Genomic DNA, 24,645 nt, shown 5'->3' with positions numbered 1-24,645 from the left:
AAAAGAGGGCTGCCCCATATAGTTTTTGCTCCATTTGGGTTTCCCATCTCTTGTCATAGCACTCCAATACCTCCTTAAGTAAACTTGGCTTCTCTTTCAATGATTCTTTGATGGTATTCTTTGCAACATCCATGGCTGCCATAATTTCAGGAGCTGCTGGTGTCTCATCTCCATCTGCTATCCTCAAAGCAATGAGAAGTGGTTGTGAAGCTCTTAGGCAGTTTTCCATAGTGTTCCAAAAAGGCATTGAAAGGACAATATTAACAACCTGTTTGCCTTCACTAGAAGAAGCCAAGCTATTCTTATTCCATTCCTCACTAACAAATAAAGCTCTCAGGCCATTCCTATGCCTATGCATACTTGCCAATGTAAGAAACGAAGTAGCAAAGCGAGTCACAGCCGGCCTCACAAGATCTCCACCTATCTTATCCCTCATTTGATCAAGAACCCTCCCATGTTTGTAGATAAATCTGCATACTTTCTTTGCCATGTTTATGCAAGTGTTGAACTCCTTTATCTTCCCAATGTCCTCCAACATCAAGTCCAAGCAATGGGCACCTTTATCTTCCCAATGTCCTCCAACATCAAGTCCAAGCAATGGGCAGCACAAGGTGTCCAAAACAAGTGGGGAATCCTCTCCATCAACAACCTTCCTGCAGCCTTGAAGTTGGATCCATTGTCAGTGACAACTTGCACCACATATTCCCTCCCAATCTTATCAATTTGCTTCTCCAACAAATCTGCTAACATTTGTGCATTTGCTACCTCACTTGAAGCATCAACGGACCCTAAGAAGAATGTCCCTGCTGGGCTGTTGGCAAGAAAATTGATTAGATGGCGGTGGCTTGTGTCAGTCCACCCATCAGACATAAGGGTGCAGCCATATTCCTTCCAAGCTTCCTCATGCTTCTTCCTTAACTCTGCTGTCCTATTCACAACCCTATCAAGCAAAGGAACCCTTAGTTCATGGTATGACGGTGAGCGCAACCCAGGACCATATTGTCCAATTGACTCTACCATAATCTCCCAACTTCTTGAGTTGATGGCATTCAACGGTATGCCATTCTCATAGAAAAAATCAGCAATGTGGTCATCAACAATTTGCTTGGCCTCCTTAGATTTTTTTTGTGCAATGCTCAAGAGTAGATTGAGAAGTATTTGATTTGTGCCTCTCTGCAACTACTTCTTCTGGTGTCTTGCATAGCATGGCACTCACTGACTTCGAATGCTTTTGAGTTTGTGGTTTGGGAGCAGCAGAAACAACAAAGTTAGCAATGGAAGCCTGAGCAATTTTCTTCCTTGCTTGCTTAACCCTTGTCCCAGAACTAGGCACTGGTGTTCCAGCTTGAGGCTTAGCTGCGGCACCTTCTTCCTCTTCATTTGCATCTACTTCGGGCACACTCACAAACACAGTCCTTGAATTCTTTTTCAAGTAATCATGCATCTCTCTCTTTACTATTTCAGGACATTCCTCACAACCGTGTGCATCACCATAACCCCCAGCAAGGTGCTGCTTAAACCTGCTTACTCCTGCACGAACCCTCTTCTCACAAAAAATACACTGCAAAAAATCTTTCTTGCTAGTATCTGGCCACCACCCATACTTCCATGCTGGGTCTTTCGATCAAGCCTTTCTTTTCGGATCAATGGCTTTGGCACGACGCTCAGGTGACAGCTTTGCAAGAGCTTTCTCAATTAGGGACTGAACATTACCATCTGGAGCAGTTGAGCCTGCAGAAGAATTTGTGGTTGCAGCTGTATCATTCTGAGCAGGAGCATGCCCTTCAGGAGCATTCATCAACACTTCCACCACTGCACGCCGGCGTACTGTCTCTGCACGTATACAACATAGCACACCACCGAGAAGATGAACACACAGCAGGTCCAAGCAAATGCAAGAAACAAACAAGTAGAGCTGCAGAGGAGCCGGAGCAGCAACTATGCACACTGCAGAGCAACACCAAGCTACAAGCAGGAAGCGGGATTGCAGCCTTGCAGGAAGGGAGCAAAAGGGGAATAGGGAGCTTACCGTCAGATGAAGATGAGCTCATCTTCAACTTCAAAAGGGTGACGGCGCAAGGATGAAGGGGCTGCAGCAGCTGCCTGCTGCTTCCGCGGTTCCTTGCCGGGGGCAGGTAGATGCCTCTGCAACTGGACAGCGCCGGGAGAGATGCACAGGAGCCTGGTGGAGTGAGGAACTGAGGACAGGAGAGGATCTAGAGGTGGTGGTGGCGCTGGGAGGGAAAGAGGACGCTGGCCGCCGTTGGAGAGGACGGAGCCCGGGAGCCGCGGTCGCAGTCGACGCGAGAATGGCGATATTGGTTTCTGGCGGCTGGAATTGGGGGTTCCCGGCTGGATTCGCCCGCCCCTTTCTCCCAGGCGGGTGTCTCTTGCAAGTTGCAACCCTAACGGGCCGAATTGGTAGCCCAATAAGTATCCTAAAGCCCAAGTCCTGCCCTGGTCGACAAATGCCCTGGTCGACCGATTAATCGCGATTAGTGGACGACTAATCGGACGACCAGGTTTCTGGTCGCTCTGGTCGGGTCGGTGGTGCTGGTCGGACTGGGAGAACCGACCTGGGCGATTGTTCCTAATCACTTTACAGGCTTTACTCACGCCATCCATGACTCAGATACATATGGGTTGTCATACAGTTGTAATGTCGCAGGAAACTTACATTTTTATCCTCATATCATCAATGGCAAAAAGAAGAAGAAGAAGAAGAAGAAGAAGAAGTAAGGAATAATTGCGTATGCCTGACTCCTAAGTCCTTTTCCGTGGCAACTAAAATTGACGGCAGTGAGCTTTGCCCATTTAAATCTGGACACCGCGATTTTTACAGTTCTACGAATAAAAGCCAAAATCAAACATTATCGCAGGAAGCTGGCCTGGTGCATATGTGGAGCGGGGTTCGTGTGCCAAACAAATCCGCAACGGATTGAGATCGATCCCAAAGAAGAAAAGATTTGTTAGATTCTATGGCACACAGACACGGATGGAAAAGAACACACGGACTGTTCAACCAACCTAAGGCTTCGGGCTTCCTCACCGGCGAAGGAAGAATCAACCCAAGCCCGATGGATCACTCTCCAAGGCAGGCGGGGAGATCGGAGCCTACCGATTTTTTGTCTTGCCAAAATGAAGGTATGGCAATAAGAAATAGCTATCAATCGGTTTGTATCTAAAAATTGGCCAATTTGACCAAAATTGTGGCAAATTACTAGAAATGTTTTAAACTTTACAAGAAAAGAAAAGAAAGTATTAGTTGGTACTGAACCAGATGAATACCTAAAATTTCTTAGCATGCTCTAATTTTGGCAAGCTAACATATTGGCTTGCTTTGATTTATGTGCATGGCAAAATTGGTAGCCAACCAATCAGGCTCAGAATACAAAGGAGGATGCGACACAAAATTATTTTTCCTTTTTCTTTTCTTCCGAATAAAAATAATTTATTTTATGTAGACTTAATTTTTCATACTTATACTGTTTCGATTAATTCCCGTATTCCATGTCACTGGATACCATATGCCTTAAAGAACCACACATTTTAAACCCAACTTCAGAAAGTGTAAAATTAAAATATGTAAATTAGCTTACATAAAACTTATAAAGTATGAAATTGGCTGATGGAAAAGTAGCGGTATCCTGTTGATTAGACATCCTCAAGTACTCGGGTCCAAATACCTCAACCACAGCTACTACAAAGTTTCTCAAAGCTTCTAGAGTAGTACTCTCACCAATACGAATGCACTCATCCAATGCATCAGCCGGTACTCCATAACCATAAGCTAACATACGAAAAGTTGCGACGACCTTCTGCAGACAAGATAGTCCTAGCTCAGAAGCTGTATTCCTCTTCTGCACAAAATACTCATCATGTTCCTCAACAGCTTCCTTGATGCGAAGAAATACAGGTCGCCTCATTCGGAACCTATGTGAGAATGCAATTTAATAATTATCAATACTATATACATCATATAACGGTTTTATAAAACTTGTAGAAAATAAGCGAACATTCATCTAAAAGTCTTTTATGGGAACATAGGATTATCTGAGAAATAGTCTTTGTAAAGAAAACCATGCCAGAGCAGTCTATCACGATGATCATGTCCCTCAACAGAATCTATTCGATCTCGATGATTTATCGAATCCTCAATGATCATGTGCGCGACATAAAAATATGATCCTCATCATCCGAAGATCGAGGAGGGATCAATCAATTCATTCATTACAAACTCATTGAGCTCATCTGGCTCCATGGCCCTGTTTGGTTCGTGTTTGGGCTCCATTCCAGGAAACCAAACGAGCAACGCTTGCTAGAATGCTAGAGTGCTGCAGAATGGGCCCATGGGAAGATGCGGCCTGGCGAACCCCATTGAAGATGTGGGATATGATGTGGTACATGCAGTTGGGTATATGCAGCAAAAATCAAAAGCTTGTGCTAGAAGCTAGCACAAACCAAACAAGAGTTCACCTAGCATTGACTAGCGTGGTCTAGAATGCTAGAAATTCTAGCACATACCAAACAAGGGCCATCTACACGATCCTGATCGAGCTCCTCCTTCCTGAAACCCTAAATGTTTTTTTTTGAAGGGTAAACCCTAAATGGTGGAGGGCCATTATCTATCAATTTAGAATAATGATGCATGTGGAGCACAGATGACGAGATGTACCTGAGACACGGTGGCCTTCTTTCAGTGCTGCACCTCTGAGGGCTCTGCTCAGGCTCCTTCCCTGCTCGGCGACAAAACGTGGCTCCAGGTCCTCGATCTCGCGCCAATGCGCCTGCTCGCGGTGGCATCGACGCGTGCTAGCGGCGGCGTCCACGCACCAGGCCGCGCGCGGCGTCCAGGCCTGGCTCCGGCGCTACCGGCCGCGCGGCAATGGTGCCACGACGGCCGATGAGATGCGGGATGGCGGCGTCCGGTGAGATGCGGGATGGGTTTTGAAATCTGATGTAGCCCACTTTTAAATATTTAGAGAGTGAAGATACATATCTCTTGGTTTACCGTAAGGTTTCTATTTTTAAGCACACCTAAATCTTCAATTTTAGCTAAAATTATACATGTGATGTTGGAGTTGCTCTAATGACCGTGTTCGGCTGGATCTTTTTCGGCTGCTCCCAGCTGCTGTTGGGCTGAATCCCAGCCCAGCTGTTCGGCTGGCCTCGCCCAGCCGTTCGACTGGCTACAACTCAGTTGATAGCCGAATGGCTGCACAGCCGCTGGCTGCCTGTTTATTGCTCGGCTGCTGCTGGCTGCAGCAGGCCAGCAGCTGCCGCCAAAAGCAACCCAAATCAGCCAGCCGTCTATATGATAACTTGATAAGTAGTAGTTTTTTGAGTTAGGATTGCTCTTGCTCTCTCCTGCTTTCTCGCTCTCTTCGGCAAGTGTTGCCTGTTGGGCACGCACCAACACTTCTCCAGTTATCACCAGACGTTCGCGAGTGCTTAAACAAATTGCCCTCCCACCGGCCACATTCATCTCGCGCCATTGCGTCGTGCACGAGAGACTCTTCTAGAAGCTGGAGCGCTTGACTAGTGGAACCCGCCCGGTCCGAACGAAACCATCACAAAATTTCGTGCAGGAGACGCTGCCCGGTGGACCGGGCGCTGTACGTCGTGGACCTTGGAATTGGGAGCTCGTAAAACCCCGCAACGAAAAGACCAAAATAAACCCAGAAATTCCAGAGAGACCAGACCAAACGCCTCCCCCCTCCCCCCTCCCCCGTTCCCTCCCACCCTCCGCCTCCATCTCGACGTCTCGTCGCCGGCTCCGCGTGGCCGCCTCCGGCCCCCGAGGCCGCGGGACGTAGCCCTGGCCCCCGCCATTTGATGCGGAGGCCGCGGCCGCCATGTCGTGGGGCCTGGGCTGGAAGCGCAGCTCCGAGATCTTCCACCTCACCCTCGACTACGGCGACTACGCCGACACCGACGACCGCCAGCCCTCGTCCCCGCCCGCCCCGGCCTCCTCGTCCCCTTCCTCCTCGGCGTCGTCGACCCCGGCATGCTCCTCCTCGCCCACCGCCGCCACCCGCAACGGGGACCTCGGCTTCCGCATCGACCTCGACTGGTCAGCGGGGGACGACGAGGACCAGGTCGCGCTGCGGCTCCAGTCCCAGCTCGTGGTCGCGCTGCCCCCGCCCCACGACGCCGTCTCCGTCGACCTGGCCCCGATGGACGGCGGGGAGGAACGGGTGCGGATCGAGATGCGGGTGGTCCGGAGGCGGGAGGCGCTGCGGTCGGTGCGCGTGTCGCGCGCCCCAGGGTCCGCGTTGGGAAGTGGCGACGGCGGGGGCGTGCTCGCGCGGCTCATCAGATCCAACCTCGCGCCCGCGCCGGCAGTGGACGGGCCCACCGCTGCCGCAGGCGTGCCCGTGCTCGCGGATCACTGGCGCCCAGTCGCCGTGCTCAGCCTCTGCAACTGCGGATTGTCGGTGAGTCCGTTCTTCACTCCCTAGCTTCCCATCTCTGCAAAACGAAACCACTGCCCAACAGCCATGATTTCAATGCACTCTTTATTCTCGAAAATTCAGCTAGTCCTGTAGCTGCTCTGCGATCTCCGATGTGGCATTGAGGTGTTTTAGGTGTTTCTGTAGAGATTTTGATCAGATTTATGCAAATGCCACTTAGGCGCTGTGTTTGGCTGCCCTGCATTCATCTACTATTAGTTTTAGATATTCTGATCAGTTCGAACACTGGGTGTTCCAACTTTGATGATGTTGCTTGTTTACCGAAGACCTCTGTGGCTTTTAACTTTTGCCACCAAATCCAACCATTTTGATTGTTCTTTGGTTTTGGTCTTGTTAAATTGTGGTTGCTGTGGTTGCCCCTGGTTGATGTATATTCATCTAGCTGTATGCAATCATGTGAGATCTGATGGAGTTTGTTTGATTGCTTCCTTTTTCTGTTTGTTAAACATTCCCTGATTAAGTTAAAGAAATATGTACTATCAATTTATTCACCAAACAATATTATAATCGCAATGTTACAGTCTTACGAGTTAGAACTTGTAATTTTGTGTGAAACTGTGAATTACAATCTCAATGTTGTATGTAGGATTTTGTTGGGTGCTTTATTTATATCATGTTTGAGTATGCTTATACTGGATTAACTCTGGAAAATTTTGAACTAACTACCAAGTATATCAATAATAACCTGATCACCTTTTCGCTTTAGTTCAAGTGTATCTGATCAGTACAGCAGCTTAACAATTAAGTAATTAACATATGGGATTTCCATTAGCAACTGTATTTGTGAGGAAATTCGTCACTAATATTCATATATTGTTAAATGTTAGTACATCATTTTTTCCACTGCAGCGAAGTATGCTGACGAAACTTTAAATCTGCGATTCAATCCTTTTAAAGAGTAGGGCAACGTACAGTTAGAGTTGGGGCACAATTGCAAATGGCCTAATATAATCTGGCATAAGTTTAACATTTGATGCATTTTTTATTGGATGGTGTAAAGGCACATTCAGGGTGATCCCTAAAATGGAAATGAAACTGATAGTGCATTTCAGTTTATTGATACAGCAGATATGCTAAACTGGGGTTAGGTTGTCAGTTAGACCTATCTAATGATTTTCAGTGTCCATGCCCACTGAGAGTAGGATGTCATCTGCTTCTTTCATTTTTAACCCCGAAGGTGCGGGAGAGATGTGTGCCATTTCATTAAAGAAGACAAACAAGTTACAAAACCAAAAAGATAAGAAGAAAGTAGCTTCTGAGACTCAAACCTTAGGCCTTGTGGACCACGAAAAAAAAAAACAAAGGAACGACCAAACCAAGCACCAAAATCTAGGCTAAACTGGATGTCATTTGTTTCAAGAGGTGGAAAACATGTTTTCAGGTAAATGAGAGGCAGAAGAGGATATAGGAACATTGTGTTGTTATTATTGTTGTTTCTGCTTTGTGAATATACATTGTGTATTTGTATGTATTGAATAAACCCCCAAGTTTCCTATTCCTTTCTTCACCTAGCTATATGGGTATGAAATTTAGGGCGATGGGTATCTAGATATTACTCATAACTATGAAATTCTACAAAAACATTTGGCAGGTTCTTCCAGTTGAGTTAACCCGCCTTCCACTTCTTGAGAAGCTATATCTTGACAATAATAAATTGTCAGTTTTGCCCCCTGAAGTTGGTGCCTTGAAGAATATGAAAGTGCTGTCAGTTAACAACAACATGCTAATATCTGTCCCTGGTTAGTGTGCACATGCAATTTAATCTATATAGCTCTAAAGATTTCTTTATAGCTTCTAACTTCTGCAGATTTACATTTGCTCAAGATCATACATAATCAACTGCCCTCGCAGCAATCTAATTTTTTTTCTCACACAAGCAGTAGAACTGCGACAATGTGTTATGCTGGAGGAATTATCACTAGAACATAACAGGCTTGTCCGACCATTGTTGGATTTCAGGTTATTAATGCTTATCTGTGGAGTTCTTTGTCATCGTGATTGCTTCTAATTGGTGTCATCTCCCCATGATTCATTCTCTGTTCCCCACAGGTCAATGCCCAAGCTCCGAATTTTACGCTTGTTTGGAAATCCTCTAGAGTTTCTTCCAGAAATTCTGCCACTGCATAATCTCAGGCATCTCACACTTGCAAATATTAGAATTGAAGCAGTGGAAAGTCTTAAATCTGTCACTGTGCAAATAGAGGTACCTAAATTATCATCTCCTTCTATTGTTCTCCCAGTTAGGTCATCTCATAACTACCAACTTTTCTGATAAGAGCGTTTGGATTTTATTTTCAGACTGAGAATAGTTCCTACTTCATTGCAACCAGACACAAACTTAGCGTCTTTTTCTCTCTTGTTTTCCGTTTCTCTTCCTGTCACCATCCTTTGCTAGCTTCTGCTTTGGCCAAAATAATGGAAGATCGCAGCAACCATGTTGCCATTAGCAAAGAAGAGAATGCTGTCAGGCAGCTTATAAGCATGATAAGCAGTGATAATCGTCATGTGGTACAACACAACATACCCCAACTACCTCTCTGTAGTGATTCATGTTTCATGCTAGTATTCCTTATTCTTTTCTAATTTTCAATTACCTTTGCAGGTTGAGCAGGCAGGCCTTGCTATTTCATCATTGGCATCTGATATTACATCAGCCATGCAGCTGATTAAGTGTGACATTATGAAGCCTATTGAAGCTGTACTAAAATCATCTGATGAAGAAGAGTTAGTATCAGTATTGCAAGTAGTCGTCACCTTAACTTTTGTTTCCGATCACGTTGCTCAAAAGATGTTGACGAAAGATGTGCTGAAGTCACTGAAAGCACTTTGTGCACATAAGAACTCCGAGGCAAGATGAACTGGATTTAGGCTCTGGTTGATATATTGTTGGATAACCACCAGATAGCTCATAATTATTTGCTTCCTTTTGTTAGGTGCAACGTCTATCTCTATTTGCAGTCGGCAATTTGGCTTTCTGCTTGGAGACTCGTCGCACACTCATGCATTCTGAAAGCTTGCGTGACCTTTTAATCCGCTTAACTGTATCACAAGAGCGTCATGTGGCAAAGGCAGCTGCACGTGCTTTGGCAATCTTAGGTATACTTATTCTTGGTCCTTGGCTCCTTGCTATCACTTCTTGTGCATAATCAATAACCATAACATGTCAACCATTTAGGGGAGAATGAGAACTTGCGTCGAGCAATAAGAGGAAGGCCAGTTGCTAAGAAGGGCCTACGCATTCTATCAATGGATGGTGGTGGCATGAAAGGCCTTGCAACTGTTCAAATGCTTAAACAGATAGAGCAAGGAACTGGGAAACGCATACATGAAATGTTTGACCTTATATGTGGTACATCCACTGGTGGCATGCTTGCAATGGCTCTTGGAATCAAGCAGATGACTTTGGATCAGTGTGAAGAAATATACACAAAACTTGGTGCATGTCTTTTGCCTTTTGAAGTTTCCTCGCCAATGCCAATGTGTTTCGTTACCAACTGAACTGCTGATTTTCCTAGGAAAACATGTGTTTGCTGAACCTATCCCAAAGGATGAAGCTGCTACTTGGAAGGAGAAGATCGATCAACTTTTCAAAAGTTCGTCACAAAGTTTTAGAGTGGTTGTACATGGGTCCAAGGTATTAATGAAGTGATAAGTTTGATACTATGTGTGCTGTTTCATGTTAATGAACACTGGAGTGACTAAGGGTTTAATTACAGCACAGTGCAGATCAATTTGAGAGGTTACTAAAGGAAATGTGTGCCGATGAAGATGGCGACCTTCTAATTGAATCTGCTGTAAAAGGCATTCCGAAGGTTTTTGCTGTATCCACTTTAGTCAGTGTCATGCCTGCCCAACCATATATATTCCGTAACTATCAGGTTTGTCTTTTTATCCTGCCTGAATATTTTATTCTATTCTCAATTCTAAATTAGTTTCTCGCGCTGTATGATGGAACCAACTTAATCCTCATAACTAAGATATAGCTAAAAATGCACCTTTTGTATTGCATTGTTCATCACAATATATGTTGTCCATAAGGGCACAAGGAGATAGCTTCGCAGTTGTTTCGTTCTCTTTTCCCTTTATTGACTGTTGAGAATTGGAATATATATTCATATGTTAACCCAACAACCTGCTACAGTATCCTCCTGGCACTTTGGAGGTATCACCAGGAATGGCAGAAAGTCCGTCAATTGGTGCAATCGGTACGACTGTTTCTGGTGCACCAGTTGGTATTAAACGCGGTGCCTTCATGGGGAGCTGCAAGCATCGTGTGTGGGAAGCGATAAGAGCATCTTCTGCAGCTCCATATTATCTGGATGATTTTTCTGTTGGTAAATATTTGTAGAGTCAGCTGTGGCTTCTATTTTGCGTTGCAGAGTGCCTCTATTTCTTGAAGGCCTCTTGATATAGGCATGTTCCTCAGTTGTCATTCTTTCTTATTCTTTTCTGATCATCTTTTTCAGATGCAAATCGTTGGCAAGACGGAGCTATTGTAGCCAACAATCCCACAATCTTTGCCATAAGAGAAGCACAACTTTTGTGGCCAGATACACGGATAGATTGTCTAGTCTCGATAGGATGTGGATCAGTTCCAATTAAGGTAATGCAATGGTTCTTGTTCTGTTGTTGAAAATAACTTAAACACTCTGCCTTAGATAGTCAAACAATCTGAATATTCAGAAATTGTCTTGATAGAAGGTGGAAGTACTTTTAATGTTGAATCTGGCAACATCTACAATATGTAGCCAATCTACATAATTCTGTATGTATAAATATTAAATAGTCTAAACTAAACAGGTTTAACCGACACAAATCCAAAAACATCTAGTTTGAGGTAGTATTTAAAAAAGACTTGACCAGGTGGAGAGACGTGCCCCTGGTTTTGCCTTAAGAAGGTTGTACCAGCCAGTGTAACTCAGGAGTATTTAAGTAGCATATATTGTCCTCCATCTTGTAGAAAACAGGCCGACATCTATTACTAAGAGATTGAAATTATCAAAGATGAGTGTTGATTTCTTGTAATTTAAATGCTAGCTTGCACACTAAATTACCTTTAGACTCCCAGAGAACTTTGATATGAGATATACATCTTTGGCCCAGAGTTTCTTATATATGTTTATTCCATGTATGCATCTAGAGTCGGAGAGGTGGATGGCGCTACTTGGACACAGGGCAAGTGTTAATAGAAAGTGCGTGCTCAGTGGAAAGAGTTGAAGAAACTTTGGATACTCTGATACCAATGCTTCCCGAGATGCAATATTTCCGCTTTAATCCAGGTAATTCAACTTGAGGAAACCATTAACGTTTGCTCAAGAAAAGGAAGTTATTAACGTATTGGAAGCCGTAGCAACATAACCATAATTTTGTACTACTTTTGATATGTTTGAACCTGGTAAGCCTGCCTATTCAAATCAGTGAGCTTACTGTTATTTTGGCAGTTGATGAACGGTGTGGTATGGAGTTAGATGAGACTGATCCTGCAATCTGGCTTAAGTTGGAAGCTGCAACTGAGGAGTACATTCAGAAGAATTTTCTGGCTTTCAAGAATCTTTGTGAGCTTCTGGTCCCAAGATACCAAGAGGAAGAAAAGTCATCTGATATTTACAAATCCCTGTCATTTTCAAGATTGACGTCATTAAATCAAGGTAAGGTTTGTCTTTCCCATATTTCAGCATTTTTCAAACATTTGGATTATTTGGTTAATATATTCTTTTCATTCTCTCTTAACAGGTTTCAGTGAAAGTAATCCTACCTTAGGGTGGAGGCGTGTGGTTTTACTTGTGGAGGCTTCATTTAGTCCTGATTTTGGGAAGAAAATAAATCATGCACGTTCCCTTGAATCTTTCTGCTCCCAGAATGGTATTAGATTAGCTCTTATGAACAGTGCTTCTGGGTTTGGAAAGCCAGCCACTTCACTTCCTACTCCAATAACTTCTCCCTTGTTTACTGGAAGTTTCCCATCTAGTCCACTTCTATACAGTCCAGAGGGCACTCAACGGATTGGTCGAATCGACCTAGTTCCGCCGCTTAGCTTGGATGGCCACCCAACTACAAAATCCTCACCGCCAACATCACCACTGAAGTCAAGGCAGCCATCGGCACATGTTAGGTCATTGTATGATAAATTGCAGAATATGCCTCAAGTCGGTGTGATACACCTGGCTCTTCAAAATGATTCAACTGGTTCAGTATTGAGGTAACTTTCACATGCTTCATCATATTTTATTTTCTTTCTGGTTTATAGTTATAAGTGTGTGACAGGAAAACTACTGTTGCAGTTGGCAAAATGATGTATTTGTGGTTGCTGAACCCGGAGAACTTGCAGACAGGTTTCTGCAGTCTGTCAAAACTAGCTTGTCAAACTTGTTGCGTGGGCGTAATAGCAAAGGCGCATATTCCTTGTCCAAGATTTCATGTTTATCTGAGTTGGTTGCCGAATGGCCATCTTTTGAAATTGGTGGGATACACCACCGCTATATAGGTCGTCAAACACAAGTAGGAATTGCCTTTTCTTGCTCTTTGTTCCAGTTAAGTCATTATTATGTATATATATACTAAGTTATCCATTGCCGCAGGTAATGGAAGATAACCAAGAAATTGGTGCGTATATGTTTAGGAGAACAGTGCCTGCTGTTCACATGGCACCTGAAGATGTTCGATGGATGGTAAGTTCTGCTCTTAATATTATGTTCTGTGCCAGAATTGATCCCTCAGATCACATGCCAACTGTGAAAGTTATTAAGTATAGCAGCCAAATGGGTTGTACGAACACTTTGAATAGGATTCAAGTAGAAAACATGACAATGGCACCATAATGGTTTGGTTAGTTGAAATGTGGCCAAGGAAGAAGCAATAGCCAAATTGAATTATTTTCCAAAGTCAATCTTCCAACTCCCTAGCAGCCAGTGAAACTAGCCTTTGTACATTTTGCACAGGTCCTCAATCACATCCTGCTACCACCTATTATCTGAACGCCTGCGATCTAGCTCGTTTATCTTTAAATCCTAGAAAACTAATAGAACCTGTTTCCTGGGCCAAGTTAACCTACGAGTAGCGCTGAAAATGTTTGCACTTTCTTTTTATTTGTTGTCGTGCTTCTTTCGATGCATCTCTAGAGTTTTAGGCCATCTGAATTCATTACATATATGATGTCCCAGGTTGGAGCATGGAGGGAGAGGATCATTGTATGCAGTGGTAAGTATGGCCTTGCGCATGGCCTGGTGAAGGCATTCATGGACTCTGGCGCAAAAGCAGTCATCTCTTCATCCATTGAGCCTCCAGATTCCCAGGCAATAGCCTACTATGGGATGGATGTAAATGGAAGCCTGGAGAATGGGAAGTTTGTCATTGGTGATGAGGAAGCTGACGAGTCGGAACCTGAACCTGTCAGCCCTATAAGTGACTGGGAGGACAGCGACGCTGAGAAGAGTGGCAACCATGACATGGACGACGAGGAGTACCTGGCTCAGTTTATGTGCTTGTTGTACGACAAGTTGTTCCGCGAGGGTGTGACGGTGGACACCGCTCTGCAGCAGGCGCTCCGATCACATCCCAAGTTGAAGTATAGCTGCCACTTACCCAGTGTTTTGTAGTTAGTGACACTGACAAACCGTACAAAAATACACCAGAATGGACATGAAAAATACAGGAAAGGAATAAGGATAGGGCAGATTCATAGTGGGGTTATAGAGGTCATATCGTGTTTGTTGTGCAGGCGCAGGTAACAGAATGTATCCCCTACTGAATCTTTTGCCAAGAAAGGCTCTGTAAAAGTATATGTACTCTGGACATAGTAGTGAAGCTGATTAATAAAAAGCATTAGGGCTTTGATATCTGCATTGTGCTTCGATGGAAAGCAGTGCTTGACGTTTGGTTTCTATCTTGCGGCTGATTCGCTTTGGTAATTTTCTTGAGAAACTTCATGTGAAAATACAGAAAGCTAAAGGAGCAGCGATTTCCACAGTGAATGTCTGGTCACAAAGCTCTGGTTTTCTTCAGACCTCGTGTTTTTTTTTGAAAAAAAAAAAGAACAGACCTCATCATTTGACAATGCAATTTGTTTGAGCTTGGTTTCATAAATGGGCAGTGGCAGGTCCAACACCACTCAGAACGCAGTAAGAACGCAAGATATTGATGAAGTGATAATTACTGAAAGCTACCTCTGCAAACAGCTTGTGAATCTCCCGGCTAACTCCCTACCAAGTACCAGCCCCAGGAAACGGAACGAAAATTTACACCGAAAGAACCTCCATCCATATCCATCCACAGATCTCCATCAGAGCAGGAGGGGATGATGATCAGGCCTTCTTGGTGGCGAATCCAAGGATGAACTCCCTGATCTCTTCGGAGGCTCGGTCGAGCGCCGTCCGGCCGTCGACGTCCTTGACGTCGTACTCGGCGCCGGCGCGGAGCAGCTCCTCGATCTTGGGCCTGTCTCCCTCGGAGGCGGCCAGCATGAGGAGGATGTCCACCGGGTGGATGTCCTGGTTCAGCAGTGCCTCCATCTTGTCGTAGGTGCCCTCCACCGCCAGCATCCCCATGTAGTTGAAGTACTGCAGGTTGCAGCAACAAGATTCAGTTCAGGCAATGAACAGTAATGCGCAATGATCAAAGGTACCAGCCAATTAGGTTCGGCGCTCAGACGACCTGCTCGACGTCGTCGCGGTCGAAGTCGTCCCTGGCCTGGCTGCCGTAGATGCCGGCGCCCTCGGCGTCCTTGTTCCCGAACCTGAACCAGCACGTGGGCCCCACACGCCCGCTCTCGCTCGCCGGCACCACCCGGCTCAGCCGCGACGGCCGCAGCCACCCGAGCCCGCGCCGCGCCGCGCCCGAGCCCAGCAGCGGCGTCCGCAGCCCCTGCGCCGCCGCCCGCGGCGACACACTCCTCGACGCCGCCGTCTTGGCGCTCAGCTGGAAGGTGCACGGGATGGACGCCATGGCCCTCTCTGCCTCGGCGCTTCTCGGCTTGGCTTCTCGGAGCGCGGAGGACGTGCGCGTCGGGAGAGAGCAAAGCGAGAGGCTGAGGAGGGCACTGAGCTAAGTGCTGGGAAGTGGATAAGTTAACACACCACTGACTGAACTCAACTGTTCTGGCGCTGCACTTGTTTATTTGGAGGCTTTTATTGGATCATTACCTGAATTACGAATCTCTCGACTACTTTTTAATCTGGCAATGCAAGACAGCACGGCAGATAGATATGCTCCCTCTACCATCTGCCACATGAATTTGCACATACGGAATTTAAAAAATACTCACCTTGCCACTGGATTCAACCATGTACAAGTACAACTTAAATCCAGCAATGATATTTTGATGTACTATGCTGATTTAGACCATCAATTCAACATTGCAGTCAACCTGTTCACGACATCAAACGTTTGGACAAGATTCAGTGGGTACGGAGTAGGGAGTACTAAACAAGCAAGTTCAGCGACGCAAAACACATCATTACATCATCCATCATGATCTTGGGTCTGATGGGAATTTGCTTTTCATGAAACAACATACCATACACAGAGCACAAGGGCAGTTTCCACTTTCCACAGAGGGGGAAAAACAGCTAGGAAAAAGTGGCTACTAGATGCAAACTGCATTGGCAACGTACAAGGATGGAATGGATGGTGTCAGGTGGTGAGGTGGATGCTTGCTGGTTGCACTAAATCTGGCACATAGCAATGCTCTCTAAAGCCTACGATGTCCTGAGGGAAATGGCCCTTCAATTCAGATGTTGGCGAATGGCGATGGTCCTTCCCGAACTTCACCAAAGCTAGGCAAACGTCTCCGACAGCTTGGAGAAGCCGAGCTTCCTGAGCCGGCTGCTCATCGGGTTACCACACTTGACGTCCACCACCTCGACGCCGTGCACACTCCCCTTCTTTGTCTTACCAGTGTTTGGGCTCCGGTCGACGAGGGGACAATCGGAGCGCAGCATCGGGGAGCTGAATGTGTTTCTCCGCGAGGCCCTCCTCGACTTGCAGGCCTCTTCGGCGCTCACACGGTCAGTTCTGTTGCCGTTGCTGCTGCTGGAGATGTCAGATGAGCTCTTCCTCGGGACGACCTTCCGGGGAGTGGCTCCGCACCACACTGAGACCGGGCAGCCTTGGCGCCTCAGACGCGGGGTGGCAGTTGCTTGTGGCTCGACCTTGATGGCGTCCAGTTCTCTTGTCATAAGTGAGCCGATGGTGCCTGTTGTGCCCACCTTGATCGCACTGCCCTCGCCATGGACGAGCTCCGTAGCGCAAGACATGACCTGTTTGTCACACAGAAGACTAGTGACTCGTTAGCTTTTCATACAAGTAACTAGTGAGCAAAGCTTGAAGCAACAATTGGATCAAGCAAGCAAGAGCTGTTGAGTGGTGAAAAGCTAGCAGTGATCTGCGATGGTTAAAAGTGGGGGGAAAAGGTTGCACAATGAAAGGAATAAAATCATGGCGTTTAACATGCACGATGAGAAGGGTAAAATAGCAGACATTGCCACCATGATTGCTGTTCGATAAAAACAGAGAACATGACGAGATTGCAATGATTCAACTATCGCGATAACAGCATCAACACGCTTGTGTCCCTAATCCAAGAATTATGACAAACCCACATCCAGGAATATAGAAAAGAACATTAGGTTGAAACTATATGATGCTGTTCATTATGTAGACAGTGAAAACATATTGCACTACCGAAAATGCATCGACCAGTTAACTTGATGCTGCAATCAATGTAGCACTGACTAATGTATCATAAAGATTGAGAAATCTCAACAGAAATTGGGGTGATCCTGACATAACAGGAGTTAATAGAATGTGAGGTGGAAAACGACGTGCCGTCTGCCGTCTGTGTGGTTCCTAAAGGAATTAGTGGAAGATCCCACCAACAAACTGAGGTGTAAAGATGCACTGCCCTGCTCAAGCATTACATTGCTCCCCTTTTCCTCCCCTCCTTTGTATCCCTCACTTTCTGCCTTAATTTCCTCACTGCGTCTACTTTTCAGGCCATGCATGTATTGTGTAGGCCACTTTGGCCTGATGTTACTTTACATCTTCTAGAAAAAAGTAGTGCTAATCAAAATGATTTTACACCACCAGCAGCAAGGGAGAGAAGCAGCTGGGGGTAAGCATCCAGCATCACTTCTCATGGGATGCCAAGAGGGCAAAGCAAAGAACCTACTATCCCATGTCTCCTTTCTGCCTTTGGATTCTTGTTTTTTTTTTAATCACTAGATCCTTTTTTTCTAACAAGATCACCTTAGGCTACTAATTTAATTGGTAAATGAAATGTGGCACCAAATCATGTGAGATTGTTCACCAAACTCATTATAAAAGTATATATACGGGGATGAAACAAACAAGAACTGAAACATAAATTTGGAGGAGATTTGCTTGAGAAGAAGCAGAAATAAATGAGTGCAGACGACAAGAGTTTTAATTAGTTCCTTTCCAGGACTAGGACAAAATTTCGACTTTTGGGTCCATATTTTGTACTACTTGGTACCACAAGATTGCAAGTCAAGACCCAGAAGATAGGTTGGAGAGTACAAGGTCAGAGTTCTGAACCAGATTGGTTGAGTTCCATCAGGCACAGCAAGAAGCAAAGAAACAACTAGTTGATTCTCTCTATTCCTACACCCAGGAAGCAATCAGAAGCGTCAGGAATCAGCAATCGGCAACACCGGGAGCGAAAGAACCGGGAGAAAGAACACGGAGCAGAGATTTGGGAGAAATGGGGAGCAATCTAGCTCCAGATTTGCTCAGCAAATACGCAATGGGGAGAGTCAATAGCGCGATTCATTCAAGCAAGAACCTCTCGGAATCCCCTGTTGCCCGCTGGAGCTTCAGCTAGTAATTTCACGGCGAATCGTTCCCAACAACAAACTACTCCAACAGATCACGCGCGGCAGCTAGAAATTGCCAAGAGGTCACACGAGGAGCATGAGCCATACCAGTCGACTGGTTCTCGTGCAGCTTGGGTCGCCGGCTCGCCGCACGCCGGTCGCCGGGGCACCGGAGGGGCAGCTACCTCCCGAGCAGGATTGATGAGGGACTAGCTGAGAGCGAGGGCCTTCTCCATTGGTGGGTGGAAACCGCACCCTGAGATGAGGTGTCAGACCTCCAACCGAACCCTCACCACTGGAGAAAGAGCGCACCCTGGGCTTCAGATAGGAATCGATGCTCAAATAGGATCCGGTGCCACGAATTGAATCCACCACTACAGAAGGTCAAGGGAAGGGAAGCTTGTGTCGCATTCAAATGGCCTGATGTGTGTGCCTTGAGAGGAGCGCGACTTTATACCGCCGCCTTCTTCCTCCTCTTGGAGCCTCCTGTGTCACATTTGTCTTTACTAGTGCATTGTCATGTCGCGCGTGAGAATGTGTGTGAACAATTTTCTTTTCCCTTTTTATTTAGGCCATGTTTAGTTGCCACTCACTAAACGTAAAAAGACGTAAACGCAAAAAAGTACAAATAAATCTTGCTAATTTGAAGTACTAAATAAAGTCTATTTATAAAACGTTTTGCATGGTTGGGCTGTAAATCGCGAGACGAATCTAATGAGCCTACTTAACCCATGATTTTGTAATAGTGATGCTACAGTGACCATCCGCTAATTATTGATTAATCATGGATTAATTAGCATCATTAGATTCGTCTCGCGATTTACAACCCATCTGTGCAAAAAAATTTGTAAATAAACTTCATTTAATACTTCAAATTGGTAAGATTCCCACGCAAATTTTTTTTGCGTTTACACGTAAAACGAACTAAACAGGGCTTTATTTATGCCGGCTTATGCATGCATTTTCCATGGTTTACTGCATAGGAAAAAAAACAGGGAGATTGGTGTTACCCATTCACTCTGTTCGTTTGGTTTGTCAGCCAATCAGCCAGCAGTATTTTTCTCTCACACCAAATCAGTACCAACCACCAATCAGCCGACAGTACTTTTTTCTCGTAACAAATCAGCACCAGCTACTAGCTAGCCAAGTGGTATTTCTTTTTTATATTAAGTTGAGCTAGTATTTCTTATTAGACAAAGTTTATATTCGTATTTTTTTGCATACATACACGTTGGGGATGAAAATGAGGGGAAAAAGATAAACTTGTGCATTAAGCCATTGACCATCATTTACAGCACCAACCAAACATGGCACATGCATTATAAATATGGTATCCGTTTCAATATAAAACTTATTGACCATTATGGTATCCAAGGCCAAAGACTTTGATGGCCTGCTACTTGCAGTGTGGCAGCACCTTCCTCTTAATCAGGGGAGAACACACACCTGCTGCACTGTCCTTAATCACTAAACTCTGTTTAGTTTTCAAAAAAAATTCTATAGACTCCGTCACATCGAATCTTCGAGCACATGTATGGAGCATTAAATGTAGTTGAAAAATAACTAATTACGTAGTTCAACTGTAAATGACGAGACGAATCTTTTAAACCTAATTAGTTTATGATTGGATATTAATTGCCAAATAACAACGAAAATACTACAGTACTCAAACCCAAATTTTTTCGCAAACTAAACACAGTCACCTAGCTTCCCAGATCGTTGAATTGAGGAATAAGCCCCTTGAATGTAATGTCCCGCATCCCCGAAGCCGGGCCCGCTTACATCAGGCAGCTTTTCTAGGATATAGAATGCCCTAACAGACCAACACTAGTCTTTTCTGCGCACTTTGTCCTCACTCATGCGCACCCAGGAATGACTTTCCGGTCGGTCACCCATCGCCCCAGGCCAAACACGCTTAACTTTGGAGTTTTTTGAGATGGGCTTCCGGAAAAGAAGTTGCAACTTGTTGGTATGAGTATTCTATTAATCCTATTAAGCCCTGGGGCAGGGTGTTACATCCTCACCCTCTTAGGAGATCGACGTCCTCGTCGGTCAACCCCAGGCCAGGAACGTCCTTTCTTGGCCACGTCCATGTGCCCAATGCCAGCGCATGTGCCATGCTGTGTGACCACTCCGGATCCACACCAGCCATGCGCACTATGCCTGCGCAAACCACTCCGGATCCACACCAGCCATGCGCACTATGCCTGCGCAACTGCGACACACACCCGTGAAACCGCGAGGGTCGGCTCTGATACCATTCTATAACGTCCCGCCTCCCCGAGGCCGGGCCCGCTTACATCAGACAGCTTTTCTAGGTCATAGACTGACCTCACAGACCAACACTAGTCTTTTCTACGCACTTTGTGCTCACTCATGCGCACCCAGGAATGACTTCCCGGTCGGTCACCCATCGCCCCAGGCCAAGCACGCTTAACTTTGGAGTTTTTTTGAGATGGGTTTCCGGAAAAAAAGTTGCAACTTGTTGGTATGAATATCCTATTAATCCTATTAAGCCCTGGGCCGGGGTGTTACATTGAATCTCGAGGCTTTGTTTGTTTCCCTCGTTCTATTCCATTCTACAAAAGAATCTCGCATGCATGGTGTACTAAATGAAGTCTATTTGCATAACCTTTTCAGAGATTGGTGTAACTTTTTGCGACGAATCTAATGATGATAATTAATCGATGATTTGCTACAATAATGCTATGGTAATCATCATCTAATCGCGCAGCCAAAGACCTCGTTAGATTCTTCAAGATCACTAGCGCGGGGTTCTGAAATTGATTTTATAAACTGATTTTGTTTGATACCATAATTAGCGGTCAAAATATAACTATTTATTTACTAGTACGCTACAAACCAAATAGGACGTCTCTCTCTGAAAACGACACCTCACACCTCTCTTTTAGAATGATGGCGGCAGGAGCGAGTAGAAACACAGTGGACGAAACTGAAACGAAGATGCTTTCCAACGTGAAGCAAGTTCAAAGATACTTTTCTTTTAAGCAAGTTCAAAAATCTCTAGATAGAAGTACTAGTATACTTCCAAATAACAAATCAAAAGAAGCTGTGAAAAGCTACTGCTCTTGCGAAGGGCGGAAAGGCGCGGTCAAACAAACAGGCGTGGAGCTGCGCGCTCTGCCTCTAAAGCCGCGACAATGCCCGTGATTCCTGTTCCCAAGCATGATTCTGCATCATTCTACCAGCGAAATTTGCACTACAGGTGCAATTGAATTCTCCAGGTTTGACGAACAACGCTGGCACAAGAACGCGAACAAGCGCTAGCTCGGTCGGTGGGAGTGCGGAAGCGAAAACCACCAAGTCGGGGGTTCGATCCCCGGCTCGCACATGAAAAAAAACTCTCTCGCTTGTCCCACGTCCAAAGCACTGTGGAGCCCGGCCTAACTCACAAGGCGACGGGCCCCGTATACGGGTGGGGCAGGGATTCAGGGGTTTTCTTGGCCTGCTGTGAGAATGTCATTCTACCTCTCAAACAATGCCGTGGGGCGGTCTCACCCCGCAGGTCAAGTTTTTTTAACACTAGAACAGGAACATATGTATATTTTTTTTTTAAAAAGGAACCATATGTATAGCGCCCAGCAGACCGCTGGAAACGCTAGCTCCTCGCACGATGGCAGTTGACAGCTCCCCGCTACCATTTGAAATTTCTAAAACTAGCGTATAGCTCGCGCATTTGTGCGGTTATTATTGAAAATTCAAAAATTTACATTTCATTATATTCTTATTTAAAAATTATACTATTTATTTTACTATATATCATCATGTTCATTATCGTAAATTATGTCTTATTGTTGGTTAAAATAATTTAAATATGATTTACCTATAATAACAATTTGATTTGTTGAGCTTTAATAATATTATGCATAAAATTATTCTTTTTTTATATTTTGATTAATAGTTCATTAATAGGATATGTTTGTAACTGAACATAGCTAAATGATATTTTATATTTAATTTTCATAATTGTATTGGTGGGTAATTTTTAATTAAGTATATGAGTATTTTAGGCTAGTTTTATTATAATGATAGTGGTGAGTAATTTTTATTTTTTTTATTTTTTTCGATTAACGTGAAATTTTTTAGACTTTAAGAGTGAACGTAGAGGCTCTGTTTATTCGATAAATAATAAGATAAAGATCCCAGTGAAGAAACAAGCTCGTCGTAGCTGGAGCCTTGCATTGACGACTCGCGATGCTTTTGTTTTTTTAAAAAAAAATGTGCACAAGGTAAGTAGGATGGATTTGGCGGGCCAGAACAGCCTACAGCTCCTCGGAGCAAAGCTAATTTATTAGGCAGTTATGCGCTATATATCATTATCGTATCATCTTAAACCGATATACTAACAGCAAATCTATATAATATCAATTTCAGTGAGAAGTGTTATTTTATCAAATTTGTGAACTAGATAACTGAGCTGTAGGAGTGTCATCACCATGACATTCCTCTCACATCCTATAACACTCTCTCTTCTTTCTTCTATCATGTCAGCAAATTTAATGTTTTTTAAGAAAGGGATCAGATTTCATTAAAATAGAACCCATTTTACAACTGACCTCAACATAAAATAAAATTACATTGAAGCATGTCACTAGGTTCCTGTCCTTCATCTTCCTTGCATCCGGCGCAGTCCATTGCTTCAGAAAACTCCATCACCATGGAACTTCACCAGATCCGGCCACGAGAATCGCAATTTTCATCAACAGAAGACTCCACAATAGTAGAGACCGCAAAAGAGGCATTGAATGCTCAATCACTATAGGGAGTAAAGGGCGCCGAAAGCACACCGGTCATATCTTCTGAAGGTTGAACCGACCATAAAATCCGACACCGCCATTAGCCATGACCAAGGGCGGCCGGAAGGACAAATCTGCCACCGCCGGTGGTAACACCAGCGGCCAGAAAGACGATTCAACCGAAGGAGAAAATAGATCCAATCCCTCCTCAAACGGTTGTTTCTATGACACTCCCGTGACACTTCTATAGAAATTGGAATAGTTAGATATATAAATAGACCACATCATTAATATTTGATTCATCTTTGCTCTTTCATTTTTTTCATCAAGTTTATTCTAGTCCGTGTTGTAGCAGGCTAGAGGCAGGCTGTAAATTGCATCCCGTTTCTCTTTTCCCTCCCCTTCTCCCTTCTCCAACTCAACATAAATACGATATGATACTCTATTTTACCTGTCTATAGACGGATCGGAGTTGCAACTAGGACACACCCTCGATTATGTATAACTCCAATTGTTTATTAGAGAGGTCCGGATCGAGAGGGGTGCTAGCTGGACTATATTGGTCAACGACGTTTTGAGATCCTGGGCTCTGCATCGTCGATCTTCAACGGCGCAGCGGTTGCAACGTGCAGCTGGGGATCGGACCGGACCGGTGATGGTAGTAGTCGTGTCGTGAGTCGTGACCAACCGCAATAATAAGCAATGGTAGGAGTACGTAGTACCGTGATCCTGCGGACGTGCACGTACGTATCGTACCCACACAACTCTCGAGAACCTGTGTGTAGCTGATGATGGAGCTTGGCTACCTCTGCATCCACCGGCATCCGTTCCTCCATCACGTGAACATCTATGGACAGTCACACCGTGCATTTGCAATAACAAAGCCGCGTGAGGCGTGACCTGGCCAACCGAATCCAGGGCAGGGCAGGCTCCCGGCGGTCGAGAGAGACAAACGCACTGACTGCACTGTACCTGTGCGCAGAGCCAGCCGACGTCCAAAAAGAAATAAGCGGACGGATCAGATCGATCGCCATGACGCCATTCAGCGGGCACCAGGCTTGGGCTACCAGGTGGCCCAGTTATTTGATGCCCAAGGCCTTGTCGTGGGCCGTTTGGGCTTGCATTCTCCTCCGCCAAGCGGTGGAAGCCCAGTTACTTGCCGGATGGGCTTCTTCTCCCAAGTCCCAATTGGGCTTGGACACACCCACTTCTCAAAATTTCTTCCAATAATTTTGCCAGCAACTTCATTCGCTCTCTAATTTCTCACCAACTTCGCCAACCAGCTTGATTTCAACTATACAAACGCTTTCTTCTGTGCGTCGGCACCGTACGAGTGCACAAGGTGAGCTTGCTACCTTGGCAACAAGACTACAAAATGAGGCTCTGTGAGGTCACAATATTCGGAGGCAACAGAAATGGACGTGCCAACCACCTATATATATGCGTAACGTTCTTCCTCGCCTCCTCCTAATATTTCTTTCATCCCGTAGATATTTTGTTTCCTACTTAATACTGCTACTGCTACTACCATAAAAGAGTTGAACCTGCTGTACCTTCACACGAAGAGGAAGAAGAAGGTTACAAAAT

At 45.0% G+C, this 24,645-nt stretch overlaps 3 protein-coding genes across 4 annotated transcripts; 1 reads left to right on the top strand and 2 right to left on the bottom strand.

Annotated features, from left to right (window-relative positions):
* Window positions 1-5,855: 5,855 nt before the first annotated feature.
* LOC120661529 (phospholipase A I-like) lies at window positions 5,856-14,308 on the top strand. The gene is made up of 18 exons (XM_039940420.1): window positions 5,856-6,437; window positions 8,065-8,212; window positions 8,354-8,432; window positions 8,523-8,676; window positions 8,772-8,981; window positions 9,076-9,321; window positions 9,407-9,569; window positions 9,649-9,909; window positions 9,989-10,107; window positions 10,190-10,351; window positions 10,615-10,807; window positions 10,940-11,076; window positions 11,614-11,752; window positions 11,915-12,121; window positions 12,207-12,672; window positions 12,755-12,971; window positions 13,052-13,141; window positions 13,634-14,308. The coding sequence occupies exons 1-18, from the start codon at window positions 5,856-5,858 to the stop codon at window positions 14,066-14,068; spliced, it is 4,008 nt and encodes a 1,335-aa protein (XP_039796354.1). The 3' UTR covers window positions 14,069-14,308.
* A 210-nt stretch (window positions 14,309-14,518) lies between these two features.
* LOC120661530 (protein LHCP TRANSLOCATION DEFECT) lies at window positions 14,519-15,572 on the bottom strand. Its single transcript, XM_039940421.1, has 2 exons — window positions 15,123-15,572; window positions 14,519-15,028 (listed from the first exon to the last, which is right to left on the bottom strand). Exons 1-2 carry the CDS (start codon window positions 15,411-15,413, stop codon window positions 14,774-14,776), a joined length of 546 nt encoding a protein of 181 aa, XP_039796355.1. The 5' UTR covers window positions 15,414-15,572; the 3' UTR covers window positions 14,519-14,773.
* A 305-nt stretch (window positions 15,573-15,877) lies between these two features.
* LOC120661531 lies at window positions 15,878-18,783 on the bottom strand. 2 transcript variants are annotated; one of them, XM_039940423.1, is made up of 2 exons: window positions 18,410-18,783; window positions 15,878-16,745 (listed from the first exon to the last, which is right to left on the bottom strand). In XM_039940423.1, exon 2 carries the CDS (start codon window positions 16,721-16,723, stop codon window positions 16,244-16,246), a length of 480 nt encoding a protein of 159 aa, XP_039796357.1. In that variant the 5' UTR covers window positions 16,724-16,745; window positions 18,410-18,783; the 3' UTR covers window positions 15,878-16,243. The 2 variants fall into 2 exon arrangements, with proteins under 2 accessions (XP_039796357.1, XP_039796356.1); XM_039940422.1 differs by having other exon boundaries at window positions 15,878-16,726; window positions 18,410-18,774.
* Between the last annotated feature and the right edge of the window lie 5,862 nt (window positions 18,784-24,645).

The sequence above is a fragment of the Panicum virgatum genome, chromosome 2N (genome assembly GCF_016808335.1).
Source record: "Panicum virgatum strain AP13 chromosome 2N, P.virgatum_v5, whole genome shotgun sequence".
Classification (NCBI taxonomy): Eukaryota; Viridiplantae; Streptophyta; class Magnoliopsida; order Poales; family Poaceae; genus Panicum; species Panicum virgatum.
Note: the sequence above shows the minus strand (reverse complement) of the source record. Positions and strands in the feature narration are given on the sequence as shown.